The sequence below is a fragment of the Coloeus monedula genome, assembly GCF_965178545.1.
Source record: "Coloeus monedula genome assembly, chromosome: 6".
Taxonomy (NCBI): domain Eukaryota; kingdom Metazoa; phylum Chordata; class Aves; order Passeriformes; family Corvidae; genus Coloeus; species Coloeus monedula.
The window spans coordinates 19,483,810-19,508,115 of NC_138786.1; the positions used below are offsets into that span (position 1 = coordinate 19,483,810).

General features: G+C 40.4%; 1 protein-coding gene across 4 annotated transcripts; it reads right to left on the minus strand.

Annotated features, from left to right (window-relative positions):
* Positions 1-774: 774 nt before the first annotated feature.
* Positions 775-22,097, minus strand: CHKA (choline kinase alpha; the record flags this gene model as incomplete). Of its 4 annotated transcripts, XM_082284526.1 has the most annotated exons (12): positions 775-1,000; positions 1,781-1,862; positions 2,205-2,311; positions 2,790-2,898; positions 3,820-3,907; positions 6,044-6,102; positions 6,468-6,572; positions 6,843-6,976; positions 7,600-7,713; positions 11,400-11,453; positions 18,370-18,481; positions 21,787-22,097. In XM_082284526.1, the coding sequence occupies 12 exons, from the start codon at positions 22,095-22,097 to the stop codon at positions 941-943; spliced, it is 1,335 nt and encodes a 444-aa protein (XP_082140652.1). In that variant the 3' UTR covers positions 775-940. The 4 variants fall into 4 exon arrangements, with proteins under 4 accessions (XP_082140652.1, XP_082140654.1, XP_082140653.1 ...); XM_082284528.1 differs by lacking the exon at positions 11,400-11,453 and having other exon boundaries at positions 18,373-18,481; XM_082284527.1 differs by lacking the exon at positions 11,400-11,453.
* Between the last annotated feature and the right edge of the window lie 2,209 nt (positions 22,098-24,306).

Here is a 24,306-nt window from a genome sequence, read left to right on the forward strand (position 1 = left end):
GGATAGGCAGAACAGCAATTTCCTGAAGTGTTCTCCACAGTCTTTGGCTCTACTATTTATTACAGCCATATACTGTGGCAACACAAGAAGAGAGACAGGCCTCAACTACCAGTACTGTCAATGCCAATCCAGTTATCTGGGGAGCTTCTAGAGCAATTCAAGGCACTCTTCCCAGTGCTGCCAGCCCACAGAACCCCCTGTGCAGGACACAGCATTTTAAGAGAACAACCAGGCTGGGCTAAAGCATGTTCTTGAACAACATGAAACGAACAGTTCAAAAACTCCTTCAGAACATCCAGTTCAAAGTTCATTTGTACTTCACTTCCCAGGCACACCAGCCTAAGAGAAACATTCGTGTGTGCCACTAACACTTTAAAGCACACTGCTTCAATGTGTTGAGTTACTTCTGGTTAAAGTGGTGTAAGATATCAGCAGCTTTGAAAATAGTGTTCTTGGGGCAGGGTGAACCTAAACTCACAGTAAGTTTTTAAGCCTACTTCACAGTTTAGCAGTTGTCTCCTTTGCTTTTCCTTCTCCTTAAGAGGGAGTGCCTACAATGAATCAGCTTTTACAACTGTTCCGCTTACAACACAAACCAGAATGCCAACACCTCCCAAAAATGTACTCACAGTAAGTTTGCTCTGATGCATGTGGTATTGACACTTAATTGTAAGCTTCTCCCATGATACAAAATAGCTTCTACATTGAAAAGATTTAAAGATATTGCATGGTTGTATTTTACTTTTGCCTCCCAGTCTCATTCCAACTATTTACGGAACTGTAAACAAGTAATTTTTGTAGTCCTCAGTACTGTACACCTGCATTCCCAGGAACTGGAATTCAGTGACACCTTCATTAGAGATACAGTAGCCTAAGCACAGTGAAAGTTCTGTCCAGCTGCCCTCTTCATACAGTAACCAACAGGCCACTCCCCCCACATTCACACCTTCAGCTTTCTCTTCTGATCAAAGTAGGCATCAAATCTGGATAACGCATATTCCTGGAGAAATAAAGGACATTCAGTACTCAATACAGTAAACAGCTGTTTTCTTTTTTGGGATGGGGAAACATAATGAAAGTATTAACTGTGTTACTTTCCTAATCCATCATCTCAACACACTAATTAGCTCTATTCAGAAGGATAATCTCTCCAGAGGTGTTCTGGCCTCTTAGAATTTCCTCCAGTTTTGTTTAAACTCTTAACACAATAGCTGCTGCCAAAATGTCATTAAAAAAAAGGTACTAAAAAAGGCCAGGACTTCACTGAAAAGGCTGGCTCCTGCAATATTTCCTGCAAGATACTCCATGTACCTGCCAGTCCTATCACTTTCCAGTACACCAAGCACAGACCAAGAGCCAGACTGATCAGTTTCTCAAGTACAAGCTGCTACCTGGCACAGATACTGCTGCACACTGAACATCACCATGGGACAATGTGTGCACTTCGAGTACTCAGTTCAAAATTCTCACTGCATGTTGGCCTCTCTCTTGCTTGGGATGTCTTACTGCAGAATAATGCTGCACTGCAAGGCCTGACACAAGGCTATACACTCTCTGCATAACAATGGGAACAATTCCTGAAGTTTTTACAGTCTTAGATGTTCTTTACATTCTTAAGGAAAGAGCACAAACTAGTAACAAATGGATTTTTAAAAGCTTTACTCCACTTAGAAGATACTAGTTACTGTAAGAGGCCATTTTATTGCCTTTTCAATAATGTACCACAGGTTATTTAGATTATTCATTTTCAGTTGTGTAAAACTACAATTAAAAAACTTACCAGGTACCCAAACTCAATGGATGAGATCTTTGCTTGTATAATAGACCACAGACCCCAGAAGAAGTGTGATGCAAGGGCAAACCTGAAATTACAAGGCTATGTTATTGAACTAAATACCAGCTAAGTCACAACACCTTATTTCAACGTCCTCTTAGAATAGTATTCCCTAGTTTGGGGATGTCCACGTTTTTCTTCAACTATGATACCATAAAAATAATTCCATTAGCTTCCCCATGAAGAAGTATTCTGTTTACTCCACTATTAGTGCATATCACATATCTAACACCACAGTGGACAGATTGTTCTTTGCTACATATAAATAGCTTTCAATCTCTCTTGGCTCAAGTTCCTCCACCCAGTGAAATATATACAAGTACAGGTACCACAGTGAAGTCTGAAGATACAGTTGTACAAGGAAAGTTACCTGTTAACTTCTACCAACACTTCTTCTTCTAGTTTGGACTTCTCTTCATTGCTCAGATTTTCAAAGCCATCTTGGAATGCAGACAGGTAACTGGAAAGGAAATGAAGCTGGAAGGCAAGTAAACAACTGAGTTACAACTTTTCATCTCAAGATATATTTGCTTCTTTCAGACCTAGGCACACTTTCTAGTAAGTTGGCATTTATTTTTCCAAACACAAACAGTGTTGGACTTAGCTTTAAGATTAATGGTGCTTCCAACAATTGCTTGAAAGTCTGGTTTAAGAAAAGCCATAATATTAGGACAGGCAGCATAGTGCTATTGCCAACTAATTTCACAGTTGCGGTTTACAACTACTGGACTTTTTGCAGTGGATGGCTACACAGCACATAGTAAATAGTCTATCCTGAATAGCTATGAAGTTCCTATGATTTTTAAAGCAAAGGTGGTCAGGATTAGAGGAAGTATTACACTTCAGGAAGTCATAGAGGAAAGATCTTGAGACACAGTAAGTCCAAAAGAACTGAAAAAGAGTTAAGATGTGAAGACTGTGGATATTGGCATTTAATGATGTCTTTTGTGTCTACCTGTTGTTTCTTTGAAGGATATTTAGGAACACTGGCTTTGAAGAATGGGTACTTCTCATACGAGTAATCATACATCCATTCACAGAAGTGATTTCCAATGTCAAATCCTCTGAAAAGAAATAAAGACAAAGTACCTCGGTATTTGCAAACTAGCAATCTGGGGGTTTTTTTAAGCAAACCCAAAATCAAGTTTTAAAGCACTGGGCTACTCAGAACTTACTGCAGTTTTGCTGGAGGTAGAGAATTGATAACCAGAAGACAGCTTTTTGCAAGTTATTAAAAACAATTAGTAAAGAGGGGCAGTTAAGAATGAAACCAGCTACATGAAAATACTAGACTTTGCTACCCAACTTTATACCAATGGAGACAGTAAAAATACTTGAGTATGCACTACATCTCAGCATGAAGTCAGACATCTCTAACACTGGCATTATTGCAGGCAAAGAGATAATATTCACAGTTTTCAACATATTCCACTTTTATATTATTGGAATTCACTGTTTCATTATGTTCCAGCTATGATAATGTTTCATCCTAGGACTATACACACTTAGATCATTGTTAAAAACACTTAACTAGATGGTTGAGAGAAGAAAAAAAAAGCATGTTGCATAACCATGTAGTGAAAAAACTTGTATTCTCATCTCCATAGATGAAAAAGCCATTAGAAAGGACAGAAGGAAAAAACACAAAAGCAAAGCTGCCCTACATACATATGCACATAAAATCTACCCTTCTCCTCAGCTTCCCACTAGAAAAATTTTGCCATGCAAGCAAGAAGCCATTTGTGCATAAACAAGCCCTCTAGTCTGAACAACGAAGGAGCCCCAACAACTTTGCCTCTGCTGTGTGCCTAAACGCAACAGCATCAGAACCAGAGCTGTTTTGATTAGTTATATTTGGTAACCACAACTAACAGAGCAGAACACAATTTGCTAGAATATACAAGCAATCAGTAGTGCAGCACTTGGCCTCCCTGTAGCATGCAGAAAGGAACAGTTCCATGCTGAAGAGAAAATGAAGTGTTTACCGGTAATTATAGCTGCTGTATTCAAAGTCAATGAGCATCAGCTTTTGGTTTTCTGAACTCTCTCTGCCTTCCAGAAGTAAGATATTACCTGAAAGTTAAGATAATACTGCATATTTAATAATGCAGGAAAACCAGAGAAAAGTAATACTGTGTATCTCAAGGAATGTTGTTCAGCTAATCCCAGTTATCCCTTATATCTGCACAGAAGAATTATAGGTGTGCTGGTCTTGGCAGGGGTAGTTACCTTTCTTCATAGTAGCTGGCACCAGGCTATGTTTGGATTTGTGGTGTTGATAACACAGGGATGTTTTTGTTACTGCTGAGCAGTGCTCCTGGAGAGTCAAGGTCTTCTCCGCTTCACACCCCATCCCAAAAACAGACTGGGGGTGCAGAAGGAGTTGTGAGGAGACACAGCTGAACAGCTGACTCCAGCTGACCAAAGGAATATTCCATACTATGATATCATGCTCACTATATAGAGTGGGAGGAAGGAGTAAGAAGGGATGTTTGGAGTGATGGTGTTTGTCTTCCCATGCCACTGTTGTGTGTGATGGGGCCCTGCTCTCCTGGGGATGGCTGAACACTGCCTGCCCGTGGGTAGCAGTGAATTAATTTCTTTGTTTACTTTGCTTGTGTGAGCAGCTTTTGCTTTCTCTAATTAACTGCCTTTATCTCAGCCCACGAGTTCTCACTTTTACCTTTCCAATTCTCTTCCCAATCTCACTGGAAAGACTGAGTGGCTCAGTTGCCAGCTGGTTTTAGTTAAACCAGGACAACAGGAAAAGCCAAATTGCACTGGCTGTTCACCAGCTCTCTAGAAGTTGAGATATGTGATAAACCTTGTAACGCTGAAAGCAAGGAAGTTTTTTCTGTACAGGGAGAGGCAGGTTTATTCTCCCAAGGATCCTGTTTCCACAGTTTACCTTGCAGCTGGGCTCAGGTGGCCCTGTCAGCCTTAGCAGTCCATGCTGCATTATTTCCACAGACTGAGATCTCTAAGTTTCACAGCATCTCTCATATCTGCATAGCACTATCATTGATCATACAACACTTGGGACAGAAATTGCTTTTCAGCAGCCTGAAAGTCACAGTCTCACTCTGCTGTTCTAGTATGTGGCACAACCAGTACCTATACAGGAAGTTTAGGCAATTGCTTATGTCTTTCAATTCACATAGTCACTATAATTCATCTAAAAGACGTCAAGTCTGCCTCTATCAAGTACCAGTTAGTAAACAAATGTAGAGCAATATCAAGTTCTGAAATAGTGTGAGCCCTCTCTGCAGGTACATCTGTTCTCCATGCCACACTCTTGCACCAATAGAAAAAGCAGCACAGTATTTCACACACCCCCTCCAAATCCTTGGAATTTTAGGCTCTCCAGCCTGCCCCAGCCCTATTATGCTCTGACTCCTCCAGTAGTGCACCATGCCACATCAGCAGAGAGACTTCAAACTCTACCACTACTGACACCTCAGGTTAGTGGCCTTTACTCCTTGTGCTGCCTGTCCCTATGTGTCTGTCCTTCAGGGTAGTTCCTCAGCCTTAGCTGACAAGGCTGGGACCCCTGACAACAAAACAGCCCTGCACACAGTCCCAGTAGAGCATCCTTCCAACTCAGCCCAGCTAACCCACTGTTCAGGTAACAGGGCACACAAACACAGCATACCCAACACACCTTCAAAGCCTTGCTTCCTTCCTCATCTTTTTAGTAACTGGCTCAGGAAAATTGTTATTTCTTCCATAACTCCCAGAGAACACTAAAAAAAGGTGGATAAGGTTTTCCTAGTGTTTCTTACCAGTACAAGTTAAAAACTGCCAAGTCAAACTACCCTACTCTCCATTTTCACCACTCACTGCACTTTTTCAGCATCTTTCTTTTAAAATTACTGAAGTATATCCTACCCTGATCATGTATATTGCAGCAAAGCAAGGTATGGTCTAAAGAGAAAACATGTAAGGCTCCCATCATCAACTGACCTGTACTATCAGAGTTCGAGTAAATTCTTGGCCTAACCCAGTCATGACACCAGAGTTCTCTGAAAAAGCCTGAGGGGTTGCAGAAGCCAACACTTTGCTTTGGTACTGTAGCACACCAGAGTGCACAGGCAGCTGCCACTTCAGAGCAGTACCTCCACAACATGGCTACCTCTCAGAAAGCAAACAAGTAACCAGAAAAGGCTCAACAGTACATCACTGAGCAATATTGAAATATTAGAAGCTTACCCTCTTGACAATCATTGTGGCAAAATACAACTGGTGAAGAAGTAGCTTCAAGCATAGCTCTAGAAAAAAATCAACAGAGCATCTTTTAAGTAATGAACCACTGAAGTTCAGTTCCACTTCCAAGTAATTTTGTTGAAAGAATCTGAAAACACTATTCCCTCCCAGAAACACCCTATTTTCTTAATTAGGAGCAAAACATCAGCACAATTAAGTTTGACTTCACTGATCAGTAAGTCAGATCAGCAATTTCATCATAGATTTTGTATTTTTATGAGACTCAGGCTGGTCACAGAACCAAAAACAATCATCAGCTTGCAAAGTAAAATGAAGTATTATACTGTATAACATGTCTGAACAAGTATACAGAAAAATCCATCCAGAAACTGTGGAGATTAGAAGATAGTGGCAGACAAAATAAGCCTACCTTAGATTTTTCATTTCCTGGGGGAGATTGTAACTGAGAAGTTTGTTCAGTTTTCTGGTTTGGGATTCTCTGGTAAATTTAATTCTCAGCACTTGATTTAGATACCTGTTAAAAAAGAAGAGACAATAATACAGGATTTATAACAACAAGTATATTATTCTTCCCATACTATGATACCATTTAAACCAAAAATCAAGGAAGTTTAGAAGAGTTACTGAAGAAAACAATACTGTTGTTCAAGGTAACTGAAGTCCTTCATGTGATAGTTTCTGGGTACAGAGAAAGCTTGTGTTCTCAGGCACTCAGGAAGAATGATCTGCTTATCAAAATTACAACAGGTCACCTTTTTTCCCCATAAAGTATTGCATAACTTACTTTTCCATTGTTCCAAAAAGCCACTTAGGTTCCTTATTAAATGGCATTTTCATGCCATGAAATCTAGCCATCTTCTCAGCTATTTCAGCAGATATGTCAGGTAAGCTTAGTTCTTCAGTGCTTAGTTTTCTGCTCTGTAACAAAATACAGTGTTCTTAAAATACAGTTAATTGATTAATTAAGAAGCGTGATTAATTACAAACACTACCAATTAGGCTCTATGCAGCATAGTGTGAAATACTAGCATAATACTCAAGCAATACCCTTTTTTGCTCACAGATGAATTTACATAGTTACTGCCTTTGGAAAAGCTGTCAGCCAGCCCTACTCACAACTTAATCAATTCACTTCTAGATTCAAGACCTGGGGAGTATCACATCTCACACTAAGAATATCTTCAAAGCAGATAAAGTATAAATATTTAAGAACATCAAAAGCATCTGCTCTTGTTGCTGTTAAAGGGAAGTGTTACTCCACAGCTTCCCATGCTATGTTTGGTATCTAACAGGCTTTTTATCTTCATTTATTAGCTCCTGCTAGAGCTGGAGAGTTTTTAGATGTCTCCCCCTGGCAAGAGCTACAGTGGGACTCTCTAACACCCACTCTAACTGTATCAAATTACAGCCAGCAATTACTACAGGCAGCCAAGTATTCCATTCCCCCATCCCTGCTTTTCTGGGCAGACCAGAGACCTTCCTGTCATGATCAATTAAAACAGCTTCCAGCAGCCCACTAACTAATTATGACCAGGACTTACGGGAATGAATTCCTCCAGTCGCCCTTGTGGGAAGATTCCATACAGCTTTGGGCCAAGTGCTCTCTCTGCAAGAATGGCAAACATAACACTTTCCAGAACCATGGCTTCTGCCCCCTACCAAAAAAATTACAGCATTAGTTGGTGCTTCCACAGAAATTAACCTGGGTGTGCACAATAGCTAAACTGTTACCAAGTGAGAAATTTCAGGGCTAGCTTTGAAAAGACTCACCATTTTACTAAACAAAGTTTCTTGACAAAGTTTCTTGACTAATAACTTTTAGTCTGCTTAGGAGCAATACAAGTATTTTGCTTTCAAGTTTAAAGCTGGGGAGGAAAATATGTATTACTTAACAGGTACTGTTGGTGGGCCAGGTCAAAGGAAAACTGCAAAAACCAAAACACCCTCTCCTCTCTAACCTTTGGGAACTCCACAAATTCATTTCCTGGAGGAGTTCATCTCACTGAAACACAACAGAGGAACTACAAATATTATCCAATATCAGCTATTTTAACACTCTTCAGAACACTGCCCCTCAGAAGGACATTTTAGCTACACAAGTGAATTAAGTGAACAACTGAACAAAACAACTTTTCATTTAGAAGAATGACTTAAGATTTCCTTCCATTAAGCACGTTTTAAGTATTCCTTTTTTTTTTTAAATGTTTTTCCTTTTCTACCACAAAAGATACCTCAAGTTTCAGGAACTTCTCTATGGCTTTCTTATATCAATAAACTTGGTTCATAACAATGACAAGCAGACAGCTTTTTAATATGAATGCTTAAAAATTAATAGAAATACGAACTATTTAGTCTCAAAAAACCAGTTAAAAATCACTGACGTGTAACTTTCTGGATAGGTAAGATTATCTGTAAGTAAACACAGAGGTCACATTATAAATCTCTACCTTTAGCAATTATGTTAACCAGAATCCAGCTCTACTCCAATCCTAAAGATCCGCCAAGCCTCTGCCTGCTTTTGAGCAGCTCATCTCAAAGTCAGACACACAACACTTAAAAGCATAAAATTAAGAAAGCTCTCAGGTATTTCTGACCACAGATTCTTTTGCATTATTGCAGTCAGCACAATATCAGATGGTATATAACTCTATACAAGTTCCGCTCTTGAGTACACTCCGGGCAGTACTGTTGATAAATTATTTTTATTATTGCCCCACACCTTGTTCTGAGATCTTCAAGAAATTCTAGCATTTCATATTGAAGTGTAGTAAAGACTCGTGTAACTGTGTTCTGAAGCACTGAGACTTAAGACAATTTGCATATGAATGAATGTATTGCATCTATGTTCTCCACCATTTTCTCATCTCAGTTCCTCAAAGCACCAGATGCTTTATCCTTTAACACACCAAAATTTTTTTAATTATTTCACATGCCCTCACCATCACAGGTCTGAACTCTTCCATTCAGTTCTGAAAGCTAATGCCAAGCACCAAAAAGAAAATTAGTTATGAGCTACTGAATGTCTACTCTATTATTAACAAACAGACTTTGACTGCACCTGGTACAACATCAGGGTGTTTTAAGTCTGTTCCCATTAAGGCATCAGTTCCTTGTTTTCATATCTTACTGAGAAACCAACTCACTATTCTTGGATAACAGAAAGTAGCAAAACAAAATGTTATTCATTAAGATATCTCTTCATGCATCAGAAGTGACAAGCACTGGAAGAACTTCCTCTACTGAAGCAGAATGGTCATCTGAGCACCAAGTCCAAGGAGAGTCCAAGGAACAATACCATCTATGTAATCTCAGGAACAGAGGCTTCTCCTCCATAATACCCAAGGGACCTTTTACCACATCTCCACTCCATACACTACTGTCAAACACAGGATAGGTGTGGAAAAACTACTAAAGGACATGAAAAAAAATTCTATAGCATACTTCACATATGGACACAGAACAAATCTGTTATCTGACTCTTCAGATTAATGTTCACCTGATGACTTTAAAGGATCAAGCATTGTAACCAAGGAAATGATGTACCACAGTGCCTTCAAACACTTTGCAATATACTTATGCTGCCAAGACAACAACCTGTTATTTTAAGATCTCTCTCAATTTTGACCAGTTTCAGAGATGCATACATAAGCACTTGTATTTAGATTTCTGGAGAAGATTGGACCACTAATGTTTTTAAATTAATACCTAGAAATCAATGTTTTATTTCAAACCTGACAATTATACACATTTTTTACAAGACTTTCCCAGGATGCAACTCCCATACAGGCAAGGACAGAACAAAAGCCTTCCTACACTTCAGCTGGAACTGAAGCTTCTGCTTTTTTCCTGCCTTAACAAAAAGTTCACTATAAAATACACAAAGCAGTCATATTCTAAAGAAAATTACTGCAAATGATAGCAAAACCAAAGTAAAACATAAATAATTCCTGTTAAAAGGCCTTATGAGCTGACATAAAACTATCCAATGTCTAGACACAATTGTCACACACCAAGCAGCTCAGATGCTACAATGCTTTTGCTAGTGAACCCAGAAAATTTTATTCTCTAAAGGATGTCATCTCCTCTAATAACCTAGACACAAGAAAATTAATGAATCCATCCTGACAGTAATTCTTGAGAACACTGATTCAACAGTGAATTTTCAGCACTATGAGATTAATAGAAACCAACCTATCAGCAGAGAATCACTATTTTCAAGCAACAAATACCACAAATGAAGTTCTGAAGTTCAAAACCTTGTTTCCTGTACTGCAAAACTTCTACGAGCTTCTGGCACTAGGGTGGGGCTTGCTTGGGCTTTTGTTTTCTTTTATAACTTTAGGGTTTTTTTTTTTTTACAGGATTGTGGTAGAGGAGAGATCAAGCCATCTCCATTTTTCATCTTTGAAAAAAACTGAGGTATCAAACCAGTACATTTTTCAGTTCAATCTTGGTTCAACTGACTGAAGCTGTTCCAGTAAGCTAAACAAAGGTCAACAAAACTTCAAAACCAGTCACTCAACAACAAAAAATTTAAAACCAGTTTCAACCCCCTAGAAAGAAAAAAACTCCAAACAAAAAAATGTTTCAGATGGCATTCCCAGCAGGCAAAAATACAAGGGGAGAAAAGCAGCATTTATCAATTGAGTAAAATATACTTTTCCCTAGTTACTGCCAAAATCATTACAGAGCTGAAAACAGTACATAACCAAGGCATCTGGCTAGCATGCTGCAATGTTATCCCTTACTGAAAAAAATACTGCCAGGGTAGAAAACTAAATTACCAAATCCTGTTCAGATGACTTTATGAAAAGATACACTCAGCTAAACATTATGCTGCAGGAAAAGAAATGGCTCCAAATGCAAGAACTTTAAAGTTTGCAGAGCAGAGATGATCCAAGCACACTGCTAATCAGGGACACTTCATGTTCAAGAGCAAGTTCTCTCCAGCTCCATGTACTTTCCTAAGGAGTTCATCAAATTATTAAAAAATTAGTGATTAGGTAAAGCAGAGAACTGATGTTCATCTACTTAAGAAGAAAGAGTCTAAAACTAGAAATAGCAGTACTGATACCAATATTCAAAATGGCAAGAAACCATTTAGGGTAGAACTGGGGGGCTGTTTCTTCATAATGTGGGATGCTTAAATCTTTCCAAACTATGTCCAGACACTCACATTATAATGCTGCTTCTGTGAGCAAATAAATTTCTTTTCTTCATCACTTTTTACATTTTCTAGACACAGTCCAGGTGGAGTAACTACTGGTTTAAAACAAGCAGGATCACCACATTTCCCTATAATCCATAAAATTCTGTGAAATAATCAAATTTTATTACTCACTTGCAAGTCATTTTCCTTCTGAGACTGTACAGACTCTCCCTTATTACAGGACCTCTATGAATGAGAAAAAGCAAACACAATGAGAAGATGAAATTTAAAGTTATTAACCTGCAACCACCAGAACAATGGGAGTAGAAGTACCAGCTACAATTAACTAGAAGTCTCAACACTCTCTTAGATCTCTGACAGCTACAGCACTAGTATCCATCTGACCTCTGACCACCACACTTTCAACAACTCCAAAATCTTTCAAAAGGATGTGCCACTGAGACCAAGTCACTCCTGTAAATACCTGATTTTAACACATTTTTTATTGTTTCCCAGTCTTTCAAAACAAGATTTAAATGCACCATAAGCTCAGAGGAACGTTTTTAATTAAGAGAAAATTAAGTCCCTCTGCATGACATCTGGGATGAGATTCTTCCAGCCAAAGCACTTGAGACACATTACAGAGATTACATAAAAGCCTTAGACTATTGGAAGAGGCATGTTATGAAGGTTGCAAAGCACTTCTTTTTCTTATTACCTTATTTGCCAATTTTTTTTGTGGCTAGAATTTCCTTGTTTGAGCATGCTGTCTAGGCTGTATGTCCAGTGTACCACTGGCTGTGCAAATCCAAGATTTTTCTTAGAGTGAATTGCCTGTGTAAGCTAAAGGTGTCTCAGTAGGAACCACAGTATACTAGCAAAACTTTAACAAGTGCCATGCATAATGTATTGTGCTAGGGTTGTTAAGAGTCATTATAAAGCAATTTCAGAATATTAAACCATACCCACAGCAACTGAACCCTCAATGGCACATGCTTTTAATAGAGCTGCACATTTAAAATTCAAGATGTATTAAAACCCTTGTCCTTTAAAGGGCTTGAAGGTAAGGAGAGGAGAAAGCAAATATCTGCTTAGAATTAGTGACAGTTTGTGGCTGCTATTTATGTTGCAATTCCAGCACTGACTGTTTAAACCAGACTAGCTTTAGAGGCCCATAAAGGCAGCCTGCATCTCCACCTTCTGAACACAAACATTGCATTCACAGAACCAGTGCATACCTTTCTGTTCCAAAGCTCTAACGTGTCCAAAACAAGGGTGGAAATACGAACTTAATGGAATACAGTTAAGCAACACCAGCTGCCTTAAGTACAATACAACAAGCTAATGATTTACACAAGCTATGCAGTTACAGTATTTCAGAAGCTATAGAAGAAGGATAGTTAACATCAATCGATGGTCTTTCAGCAAGTACTTCCCATAACACTACTATGTAAGTTTAAAACAAGACAATATGGAAACTACTATTACTTTATATTACTTTCAAGGAAATTAATAAAGTCCAAACATATTCACTACAGCTAAATGTGTATCTACTCAATAGCATTAAAATCATTTACAGAGGGCTTCTCTGAACAAGCATGTTCTACATCAATACCACTCTCAGATTTTTCTTGAGCAGTCAGAAAGTTACTCACCATTCAGGAGTCTTTCCTGATAAATGGTGCTCTCAGAATGGTTCAGTTCAATCAGAAGGTAAGCACATTTTCCTAAGAACCTGAACTGGCATCTGCTTTCCAGAAGTCATACTGTATAAAGAGCTAGCCAGTTCCAAGACTCCACCTCAAATTAGTGTTGGAGACAGCCTAATGGCATCTACTGTGCCATTAGAAAAGGACAGTTAGGGCTTTACTGCAGAGTCATCACAAGAGGAGACTTCTGCAGCATCCCTTCCCTCTTTTCTGTTCCCTCAGCATGAAGCATTAGTTTCCAGAAGAAAACAAATACAAATATATAAATAGCTTGCAAATATGAATGGGAGCTTGGAGAGGATCAGTCTTCACAAGTGGCCATGGACTCAGCCTAGGATTAGGAAATTCTTCACTATATATGGCCAAGGAGAACAAAGTAAGCAGGATGCAATATTATGTACCAGAAGTTTAAGAGTTTAACAGATTAAAGTAGTAGAATTTGATTGTTTCCTGATTCCACAATCACCTATGAGAACAGTGGTTCAAAATTAAGCACATCATAATTTGATCAATTTATTTAGCTCACTTGGCTAAATCAATCAACTGCAGTTTTTCCATAACTCTAATAGCCCACTCCAACTAATGTCCAATTCTGGGAGCTATTTACTTCACCAGAAATGAGGAGATTTTAATTACCTGCAAAAGAGAATGACTGAGTAACTGCTACAGCTTTTTAATTGCTCTCTCTACATGGAAACTAACTCAAAATGGACACATGTTCCACAGCTTCAAGATTTCTTTAAATATTTGCTTAGAGCTTCTTTTATTGTGGGAAGATTTCTTCTCAAAGCCCTGAGAAAGTTCACTACAGTTTTAGTAAGAGAGGACAACTATATTCAACAGAAGTTGTTTAGAGCCTAGTTTGTGATCATGTAAATTTATTTTAATGCAGGATACAAGATAAAGGTCCTAGAATGGGAAACAGTGCACACTGATCTGTAATCAGATGACCAGACAGTGTTTATACATCCGGCGATTTGATACAGAAAATTGAGTTCAACCATTATCTTCCTAATACCGACAATTTATTTCTCTTGTAGCTGAAAGATGAAGTCTCTTATCAAAAACCCCAAATGATGCCTGGCTAGAGAATTCTGTACAGAGAAGGAACTTTTATCTCTTTTTTTTCCCTACATCACTTTGAGCTCTGCTCACAAATTTCAATCTAATATAACTTGATTTTTCTGAGCTTACTCAGCTTTAGTTTTCAATATTTCAAAATACTGCAATACTTTGAATTAGATAAATCCCTAGGAATTCAAATCTCAAGAAATCACATTACAAGGAACTGCCTCAGAGGTTAGAGGTGACCTGCGCTGGGGAAACTTTTCTAAAAGCTGTTGGAAGACATCAATTTGAACTTCAGGTTATAGAACAAAACCAGCTTTAGATTCAGCAATAACTATTTCTGCTTCTAAGGATCTGCCATTGATCACTTATGCCTGTCAGACCTTAGGAACTGATACTAATTTGCTGAAGTCCTAAAAATCTAGCACGTGAAGAATTCCTAATTCAAGCTCTACCAAAGCCACAACTCCAATCCTCTACATATCAAGTTACCATTCTGTTATGAGGGAGCAGAGAAAAGGAAGGGACAGTTTTTTGATATTCTGTTATTGCTGTAAACATTCAGATGCACAGACAGTAGCTGGTGCTACTTAAGGCTTACTTTTAAACAATGAAATCCAGTACTAAAGAAAATGAAAGCTGTAGAGAATGCTCCACTTCAGAGATCTCATACTATACCGTGAATCGTGTCTGTCACCTGGAAACCAGAGTGCTCTAGGCACGATCGCATGGGCAAGCCTGCAGCAGAGAACACATGCATATACAACTAAAGTGGTACATTACCCCCAGAACACCCTTAATGCCACCCAACACAAATATATCCCCGTAAGAGGTGCTTGGTTTCTCTCAAGCCGTCTGCCAGTGCCAGGGATTTGTAGTTACTCCATGCTACAAACAGACATGGACACCAACAACCACAGAAGACGTTGATAATTACAGTTACACAGCAGTCTGCATTTTATTTAGTTACACAAAATAAAAGGCAGCAAGGCAGGTATGGAAAAAGATTTACCACAGAACTGTGGCAACCATTTATACTCATTTTGCATCTGCTCACATAGAAATTGAGACCAGAAAGGAACATTAGGTATACTGGTTTGTTTTTCCTCATTTGTATACAAGATTGTTTTGGCTGTTGTACAGTAACAGAGCCCCAGTGAATCAGAGTTCAAGGTTCTTTTGGCATGTGTAAAAGAATGGGAATCAATCCCTGAGTTACCTTTTGATAGGTGAACTTAAATTTCACCTTAATTTGAGCTTTTGTTGATGCCACCTTATGTTGAAATCCTATTAGCATTTTCAAGATGCTATTCTGAATTTAAATACAAACACTACAGTGATATACATATGACATCCAATTTTAAAGTTTGGACGTTAAATGGCATATTGTTGAATAACCTTTTGCTTCAGTTGTTAACACTAATACAAACAACAGTTAAAGACATTTTGCCATTACAAGCTTTACTTTCAATGCTCCCCTTTAAATTTAGCAACTACGTTGGAGCAAGAATAAGTGAAGCAGAGTAAGATGTTTCCCTTTTTTCAGGGTAGGACATATCTGCATTGTGCCTCAAACATTGGAGTTTTAATGTGGTTAGTACTTTAACCTGTCACAAGTACACTACTTGTCTTAAAAAAAAGTTCTGCTCAAGGATATACTCAAGAGAAGTCCTTGATTAATGAACATCCATGCCAGTGTGACCATTCATAATAATGGCCGAGCCAGCACAGTTCATCTCCACCCAGTTCCCCCCACAACAGTCATGCACACAAAAAATTGGCTTAAATGTATCAGCTATGACAGAGGAAGGCACAAAGCCTTCCCTGTGTGGCAGCTTTAGCCAGCTGGCATGGTTTATATTGGATGAGTTTCATGTACTGACATTTGTGTCTTCCAAAAGTCATAATAAGCAAACTGGAGCTATTTTCAAAACTGAAAAAAAGGTTCCTTTAAAAGGTGGCTCAAAAGAATTATGGTGCCAGTATCATTCATTCTCAAGTTAGTAATCAGGGATCTATTTTTCACTTGTATTCAAAGTTTGGATTTAAACTTGTCTTCTGTATGTTCAACAATTTGGTGCAGGTTGCTATAGTTACACAGTATTTACAGTAAAGGGATAAAAAGAACTGATATCACTGGTTTGTGCTCCAATTTCAACAGAAGGTAAAATGGACAAGAGTTAAAACATGCTACAAAGGCTCAAACAAACAAGTGGTAACTACTAATACCCAGTGGCAGTTACAATCAGGTAATTGAGAATTAAGTTATGATTTTAGCGCAAGGTCTCAAAACTCAACTTACTTAAGCAGTGTCCCTTAATTTCTACAGGGTTTTTAAACTTAACCAACTTTACTAAAAATATCAAATTACTCCCACATAACAGACTTGTCATAACATTCTGCTTATGCCACCCAGAAACTCACAGGACTCCTACGTGAGGTTTTCAAAATACCCAATGAAACAGTTTGCTTATATTTTAACTTGCATTTAAGCTAAAGGGGCTGGAAGAGACAAATGTTTGTTGACAAAAATTGTGAACCTCAATGCAATCAAAGTTTTACCTTGGGACTTTCTCTGCTTACTTAACCATTAGTGAACTGCACCAACAAGAGCAGTCATTTCACTGCCACTATGGAAATAAAGGAAGTTAGACATCTCAAAAGATCCTTCAACACCAAGAGCAGAAAGGTTAGAAAGTTATGAACACACTTTCAATTTCAAATCAAATTAGTTCTGATTTTAGAGCCCAAAAATTTATTTTGATTTCTTCAGTGGATAGGGGCAGAGAAGAGGCAAGTTAAAAAATACTCTGAGGGAAGAAGAGGGCAACCAAATTCTAGGGTCTACTTTATTTTTCCTTTGAAATATTAGGGAAAGGCCATATTTCTTTACAGCTCTTGGGAAACAGAAGCTCTACCACTACTAGTTTTACAGCCCATGTTCCTACTCAAGCTTTCTACATATTAACTCAGCATTACATTGAAACCATTAATTCTTAAAAAGAACCCCAGCTTAGCATCAATCCTAGGAGTCATTTTGAAAACAAAGTTTCATACCACCATTTTTTTCACTCTTTTAGTTTCTTTTTAGAACTAAAGACTATTTAAGCTTGAATTGCTGAATTTCTACACACTTTTCTTGTTTAACTTTCCCAACACACATATGGTGCTGTAGCCAAGCAATTCATGCTATTCCAAACCACTGGAATATTTTACATATTTCTGGTAAAGTTTGTTACCACAGGAAAGTTAACAACTCACTATAATAAAGGAGCATTTCAAAGTCAGTAAAGCAACAGTATCTAATGAGACTTTTAATAGTAAGCTTAGTCAAGACAGCAGAAGCAGGAAGAATGGGCTGAAATTTCAGGAACAGAAAATCTTCTGCAGATATTGGACCAGTTGTTCAAAGCAAGTGACTGAGTACTGGAAAATACAAAAGTAATGGATAATAAAACCAGACCCTTTAAGTCAAATAGAGACAATTGCCAACATACAGATGTAATGTTATGAAGCTGCAATTTTTCATAAGGTTAAGCACTTGCGTTATGATTGCTTATTTACAATATAATCAAGTGTGTAGCAGGGATGAATAAGAGAAGATCTGCTGTACAGTCCTAGAGTAACAGTCTGTCAGCTTTAGAAGAGACCACATTTACAAAATAGTCTTGCTTTTAAATGTTACTATTTGAAACAGATTTGCCAACCAGTTCACTTAAGGTGTGACAAATTTCAATACTATTTACATTTTACTAACCGAATAAAAGTAACATTAAGAGAGTTTGACAAAACATCCAGTTAAGCTTCTATGCCAGCTATAAGGCATTTCACACATTCAGGAAAGCATGTTTTGGAATGAGATGACTGTACAGTATTGATGTTCACGCTTCATTTTTGTTCTAAAACTATCTATCAAGTTTTCTAGCAACACAATTACCCATGATATCTAATAAAATGCTTGAGCAGTGTACAAGCTTGACAAAACCTTCAACTAATCTCCAAGATTCATAAATGCTACCAAGATTAAAATTAAGCAGTTTAGTCTCTTGCAATCTAGCTAGTTATGTCAAAGTCCCACATTCTCTACAGAAGCAAGTTTTTCTGAAACACCACAGTCCAAACTTAAGACCATAAACAAAACGTTAGTGCTCAAACAAACAGCAAATGAGCCGTCAGCTAACACACGCCAGTCGGGATCTGCGTAGAAAGGAGTGTAAGTTCTAGACAATAACAAACCATGAGGAAAACTGCTTTCAGCTTGCAATCTACCGCCCAGCACAGAAACATTCCCTAAAGGATAAAGCATAGTGTCACAAATGGAGATCTCCAAACACATAGTGAAGCTACAGAACCCCTCCCACACCCAAAGCACTCTATGGACTCACCATCTGCAGGATTGCACCATATAAACGCAGGAGAACTTTCCGTGGTTCATCTGCAACTGTCTCAATGGTATCAGGTAGCGAGCACTGAAACAGCATGTTGCTGAGGCCACCTCTGAGGACAGAGAAATACATTGATTAGCTGACTTGGATAAGCACACGTTTTGTTTTCAACAAATTAGAGGTGCACTAAACATCCTTTTGGTGCGATTAACTGGTCTTCTCTAACAATAAAGTTTTCCAACAGTACCAATAACTCATAAAATACAAGGCTTAGATAAAACAATGGCAGCTTCATGCTTCTTAATGTATAGTTCACCACCCATATCGATTGATCCCAAACACAGCTCAAGCTATGAACAAACTTATGTAAAATGCAACAACTATGTAGACCTCTGTATATTATTTTCAGTGATGCTGGAGTCTTGTAAGATATACTTGGCTGCACAAGCAAAATGATGGCAGAGTAAGTTTAAAACCATGCAGTGAATATAAAACTAAGTTTGAATTAAGAGCTGCTATCACTGGGATTGGCAGCTACAAAATTCAGCTATGAAGATTTAACCTGAATACCTGTGCTACAGCATTGCTGATGAAAGTCTTACTTCTGCTGTTTTTCTTAGGGACACATTCTCAATTTTGAAATTTACAATTAAAGCCGCTCTTTATTTAAAAGAAGTTGCTCATGTATTTATCAAATCTAAAATCACACTCAGTTCCTCTGATCTAGTATCTATCTAGATTGATAAAGCTATGGAAAACAAAACAAATGCTGTCATTTTTTCCTGTAAAACCACTGTTATTAAACAGTAATTATATGGAAAAACCAGCATGTTTGTGTATCATCTGAATGACTGAAGCACAGCTCTCCCTAGAGTGTATCTGTATTGACGAGATTTTAAGTTTCTTGATGTTCTAGTAGCTCCTTAAGAACACCCATCTACTCAACCCACATTCTTTACTGCATTGCTTTTCTGCATTCTTTTCATTATCATTATGTTCATTGATGTGATTTTCAAATTCCCCTTCTGCAAGTGATTTTGCCTATAATATATAATACCTTGCAGTGACCTTAGATTCCAAGAATCCACAGCAGATCCAAAATGTAGTGGCTAAAATGCAGTTCTCAGTCCTAACCTGACATTCCTCTCAATGCTTTTTTTTTTTTTTTTTCCAAATATTCTTCCGGGCTCTCTTTCAACACAGTGGGGAAGCAGAAAAGACTTTCTGGAGAAAAAGGCTACCAAGAAGGAGGCAAAGGCTGGCCTACATATCCAAAGTCAAGAACTGAGAAAAAAAGAAATCTCAAGAGAACAGAGTAAAACAGCAGCTGCACAATATGCTTAAGAAAGGAGACAGAAAAGAACCAGGTGGCTTGGCAGGCATCCAAAAAAGGATGTTTAGAGACAAGATATGAAGTAACTTTGAACCATGAAGATGAACAGGTTCGAAAAAAACCAAGAGACAGATGGAAAGGATATCAAAGGAACAGCAGAGCCAGCTATTCAGAGGCAATCCCAACATTGGTTAGTTACACTAACTACACTTCTGGCTTTATCTGAACTGTGCTAGACAGATTTTTTTGAAAAAAACATTTGCCACCTTTTCTAAGCCTCTGATGAACTTTGGTGAAAACATCAATACTTAAATAAAAGAACTAAGCACACTGAGAAATATTTTGCAAGAAATATTGGACTAAAGCTCAAGAATCTGCATAGTTACATGACAAACAAATGCTCAGCCTGCATACAGTGTGTGAAAGCCCAGAAACTCTTCTTTTTTTATACCAGACAAGCCAAACTGGAGTGCCTTAGTGATGCTGAACTCCATTAAACATAAGTTTCACTGTAGTTTAAGTTCACTATAACACTTAGGACTTCAGAAGTTACCTGGAAAAGTTATCAAGGAAATCCATACAGGAGCATAACAAAAGGCACTGTTCTCTTGAAAGGTCAGTAGACTCAGCAGCTTGTTTAAAGGTCAAAAGGGCACATCTTACTCATACAGATAAAGCTACCAGTTACTTTACTGACAGCTGTTCAGGAACAAGATTTTGCAATATTGATGGACACGTTGGAGAAGGCACACTGATATAAACCAGAATCAGCAAACCAGTATAAAGCATCTTCCAGAAATGAAAGTGGTGAGAAGACTTTTGCCAAAAAAACCTAACTGCCAATTAACATGGCTTTATACATCCTTAAGTTTCAGCTCATCTTCTCTTCTGCCAAATCTGGAAACCACCAAGCCATTTTGAAGTGGTGTCTCACATAGGAGGTTTCCAAGAAATGCAAAGATAACTGTGCTAAAATGTAAGGCTTTAGAAAGTAAGTACCAAAGGCAGCAATACACACTAATACAGATGAAAACTTAATTAAGCAACTCAAACTAGACATATCAGACTAGCCTACTGGTTAGGGACTGTACTGGTTTTGTAAAAATTCTCTCCCTTCATAAACTCCTTATGATCATGTCAAGTGAAGAGAAATGATCTAGAAAAACAAATACTACCTGCACTGGGTCTCAGTGAGTTTCTAATTTTTCAATACAGCTTTTAAAATAAATTTAGAAATGAGAAGAATGTGTTTTAATCATACTTTTATATATCAGAGCTTTGTCAACTGCTTATGCTCCCTTAGCTACCTAGGGTAAATGTGGGCATATTTTGTGTATGGACAAAAGTAGAAACACTGGGAAAGTAAACTGACAACAGTATCCTTTGAAATTATCTGACTCCACCTTTGATCAGGCAGAATGATCAATCTGGAAGATGTGAGACAAGTGGTGCATAAAGAGCAATCTCTGAACTAACATCGGTTTAGTTAAAGTAAAATAAAGATGCGATTTAGTTCCGCAAAGAAGGCAAAGATCTCAAACACATTACATCATATGGCTTTAGAACGTTCCCAATTTACATACTTCTGCTGCCAACGTGCTGAGTCACAAGCACTCGTTACTGTATGCTGTAAAAGATGACTCACATCACCGGTACACTGCATTTACCTGACGACTTCTCAGTGCGGAGCAGCCAGGGCCGGCCCAGCAGGGCCCCTTCCCCCGGCAGGGAGCTCGGGGCGCGGTGCAGCGGTTTCTGCCGGCTCCATCCCTCTCCCGGCCGGGCGCGGGGCCCCTCCCCCGGCGCGGGGCCGAGACGGGGCTGTCGCGATGCAGCAGCAGCAGCCGCCGCCCCCCCGCACCACCACCCGCTCCGGGCCGGGTGCGAGGCAGCGCACCGGCACCGCCCCCCGCGGCGGCCAGCCCGCTCCCATCACCCACTACACCGACTCCGGGAGGGATTTAAAAGAATAAAACGAAATTAAAGACAGAGCCCTTCTTGCCTCCCCCGCCGGGGTCGGCTCGGACCCGCGGCGCGCCCCCGTCCCCGCCCCCTGCACGGGCCACCTCCCCCTCCGCACTGACCTGATGGGGCTGATGCGCAGCTGCTCCTCCCGCAGCCCCCGCCAGGCCCCCGGCAGGAACTCCTTGCACCACAGATACGCCCGGCGCCGCGTCCGGGGGTCGAGAGGCGGCGACTCCTCCTCGAGCGGCGGAGGCAGCGCCAGGGGTGGGGTCGCGACGCCACCGCCTCTGCCCGCCGCGGTGGGGTCCTTCCCCTCGGGGTCGGGGTGAGCCAGCGGTGAGGGCGGCTGCCCGGCCGCGGCGGACCCGCGGCCAAGGAGGAGCCCGAGCGGGGACGGGTCGGCGTCGCCGTTGCAGAACTTGGTTTTCATGGCGCGGCGCGGGGGGGGCGCGGTGGCCGTTGGGGCGGCAGGCGGGGGTGGCAGCTCGCGTGCGTCCCTCCGCTGTCAGCGCCGGCGGCGAGTGAGCCCCGCGCTCGTGCCCGGCCCCCCTTTTATACGGCTTCTCTGCACGCGGGCCCGCTCGCGCCTCACGCTTCACGCCCGTTTGCCTCTGATTGGCTGGAGCCGGCTCTCGGTTCCGCCCTTGGAGCGGGGGTGGGTAGGGAGAGGGAGGGGGAGGGCGCGCGCACCCGGCTCGCGGCCCCTCCAGGCGCCTGTGATTGGTGCGCGCGCGCGAGTGGAGCACGAGGCGCTCGCCCGCGGGGCGGGGGCTGAGCCTGAGGGGAGCGCTGAGGGAAGGTGAGAGGGAGGGAGGGAGGGAGGGAGGAAGGGAGAGAAGGGAGAGAAGGGACGCCGCACGGTGCGCTGTGCCATGGAGCTGCCGCCGCTGGGTGCGCGGTGATGCAGTCCGGGATGGAGCCGGCACCCCCTCAGGCAGGGCTGGCCTTGCTTAGGGCTGCACAACGCGCCGGTGTTATTCATTCCGTGACGTGACACCTAAATATGTGGGAAATCTTCGCGCGATGCGAAGTGGGCCCCGGTAGCGAACAGTATGCTTACTTCAAGTCCGCTCCTTACTGAAAGTTACCGAGTTACTTAGTTACTGTGTGAGGGCTGGCTCATGCCCTCATGGTAAACTGGTCTTGCGTGGCTCGGGAGAGGATCGCGCCTCAACAGAAGCGTAAAGCTACGGGAGCAAGAATAATGTCTACACCAGTGCTTTTGAGCTGAGTTTCTTATCGTTTTGGCTCTGGAAATAGGCTTTCCTGTTCTGGGAAACGCCAGCACCTGCCTTACGGTCCTTCCCCCGCAGCACCCGAGTGTGGGAGCGGTGATGTCACAGCCCGCTGGAAGAGCCGCGGCTTTCCCGCCCCTCCAGCCGGAGCGGGTGGACGGACTTGTCGCCTAATATCTTATATCACCTCGTCATAAATCAGCAGTAAAGCAATAAATCCCTTTAAGCCTTGAACTACCTTTGCACTTCCCTGATTTCCCCCCCCCTCCTTTGGCTGTTCACCCTTGATGGTGTTTTTTTCTATACGAGAGACTTGTGGCCTCTTGAAATAAAAATTGCCATTATTGTGGTGATCATTGTTAAAGCTGGGGATTGTTGGGTTGTGAGGGAGTTCCTGACAGGCTCCTTCCCTCATCCCTCCCCAAGCTATTTCACTGCACGGGCTGCTCCCTCATTTTGTTGCATGCTTCACTTCGGCACTCTAGTGCTGGAAAACCCCCAAGTAGCCTACGGATTTTCTGGGAAGTGGCAGGAAAGCTCCAGAACTGGCTTCAAAACAGGCTTTGTGCTGGCAAAGTAGCTTCAGCACAACCAAAGCTGTTTTGGCTGAGGCATACCAGACCCTAATTTAGAGGAAGAGTGATGTATGAGTTAGGGATGCCAAACTGGGACAGAAGAGATGGAGATTTTCATTTGTCTTTATACCTCAGCTCTTCATTTATGAAATAAAATCCTTTAATTTGGGCTCAGATTAGGATGCTGGAGAGGAGACATGCAATTCCTGCTGGAGATGGCAACTCAGGACTGCAGAGGAGTCCTTTTTCAGGTACCTGCACAGGTACCTGACATCACTGATATTGAATAGCTAAATAGCAAAAACATGTGGGAAGAAGTAGTGAAAATAGCAAAAGAATTTGCCTTGCACTCAGGCCCTTCTGTTTCCAAGTGCTTGAACTTCACACTGGTTTGTCATGATAGCATGAGTAACAGGACTTGGTTTTTTTTCCTAATTAGAGTTATTTGACAGATTTTTTTCTAGATTGCTATCAGTGTGGGAAAAAAAAAGGCAGTAAAATCAGAGAAAATAAATATTTGTTTCTCCTGGATATGGAGAATTCTACCCACTTTTACTAGACAAGAAAACTCCATCTTGTTGCTACTGGCCATTTCACTGACAGTTGTTCAGAAGCTTTGCTTCAAAACCTCTCTTTCAATGTATCAGAGTATTTAAAAGGAGATAGGAAAATTATGAACTTTTTTTTTTATAACCTTTTTATTACAACACACCCTTTCTTAGTGTAAGTTTAGCTTATGTTTCAGTCCTTTAATGACTTCCATTTTGCTAAGTATCCTGGATCCACGTGAAGGCCACATGCATATTCCCTTTGGACATTTGTTCTGCTC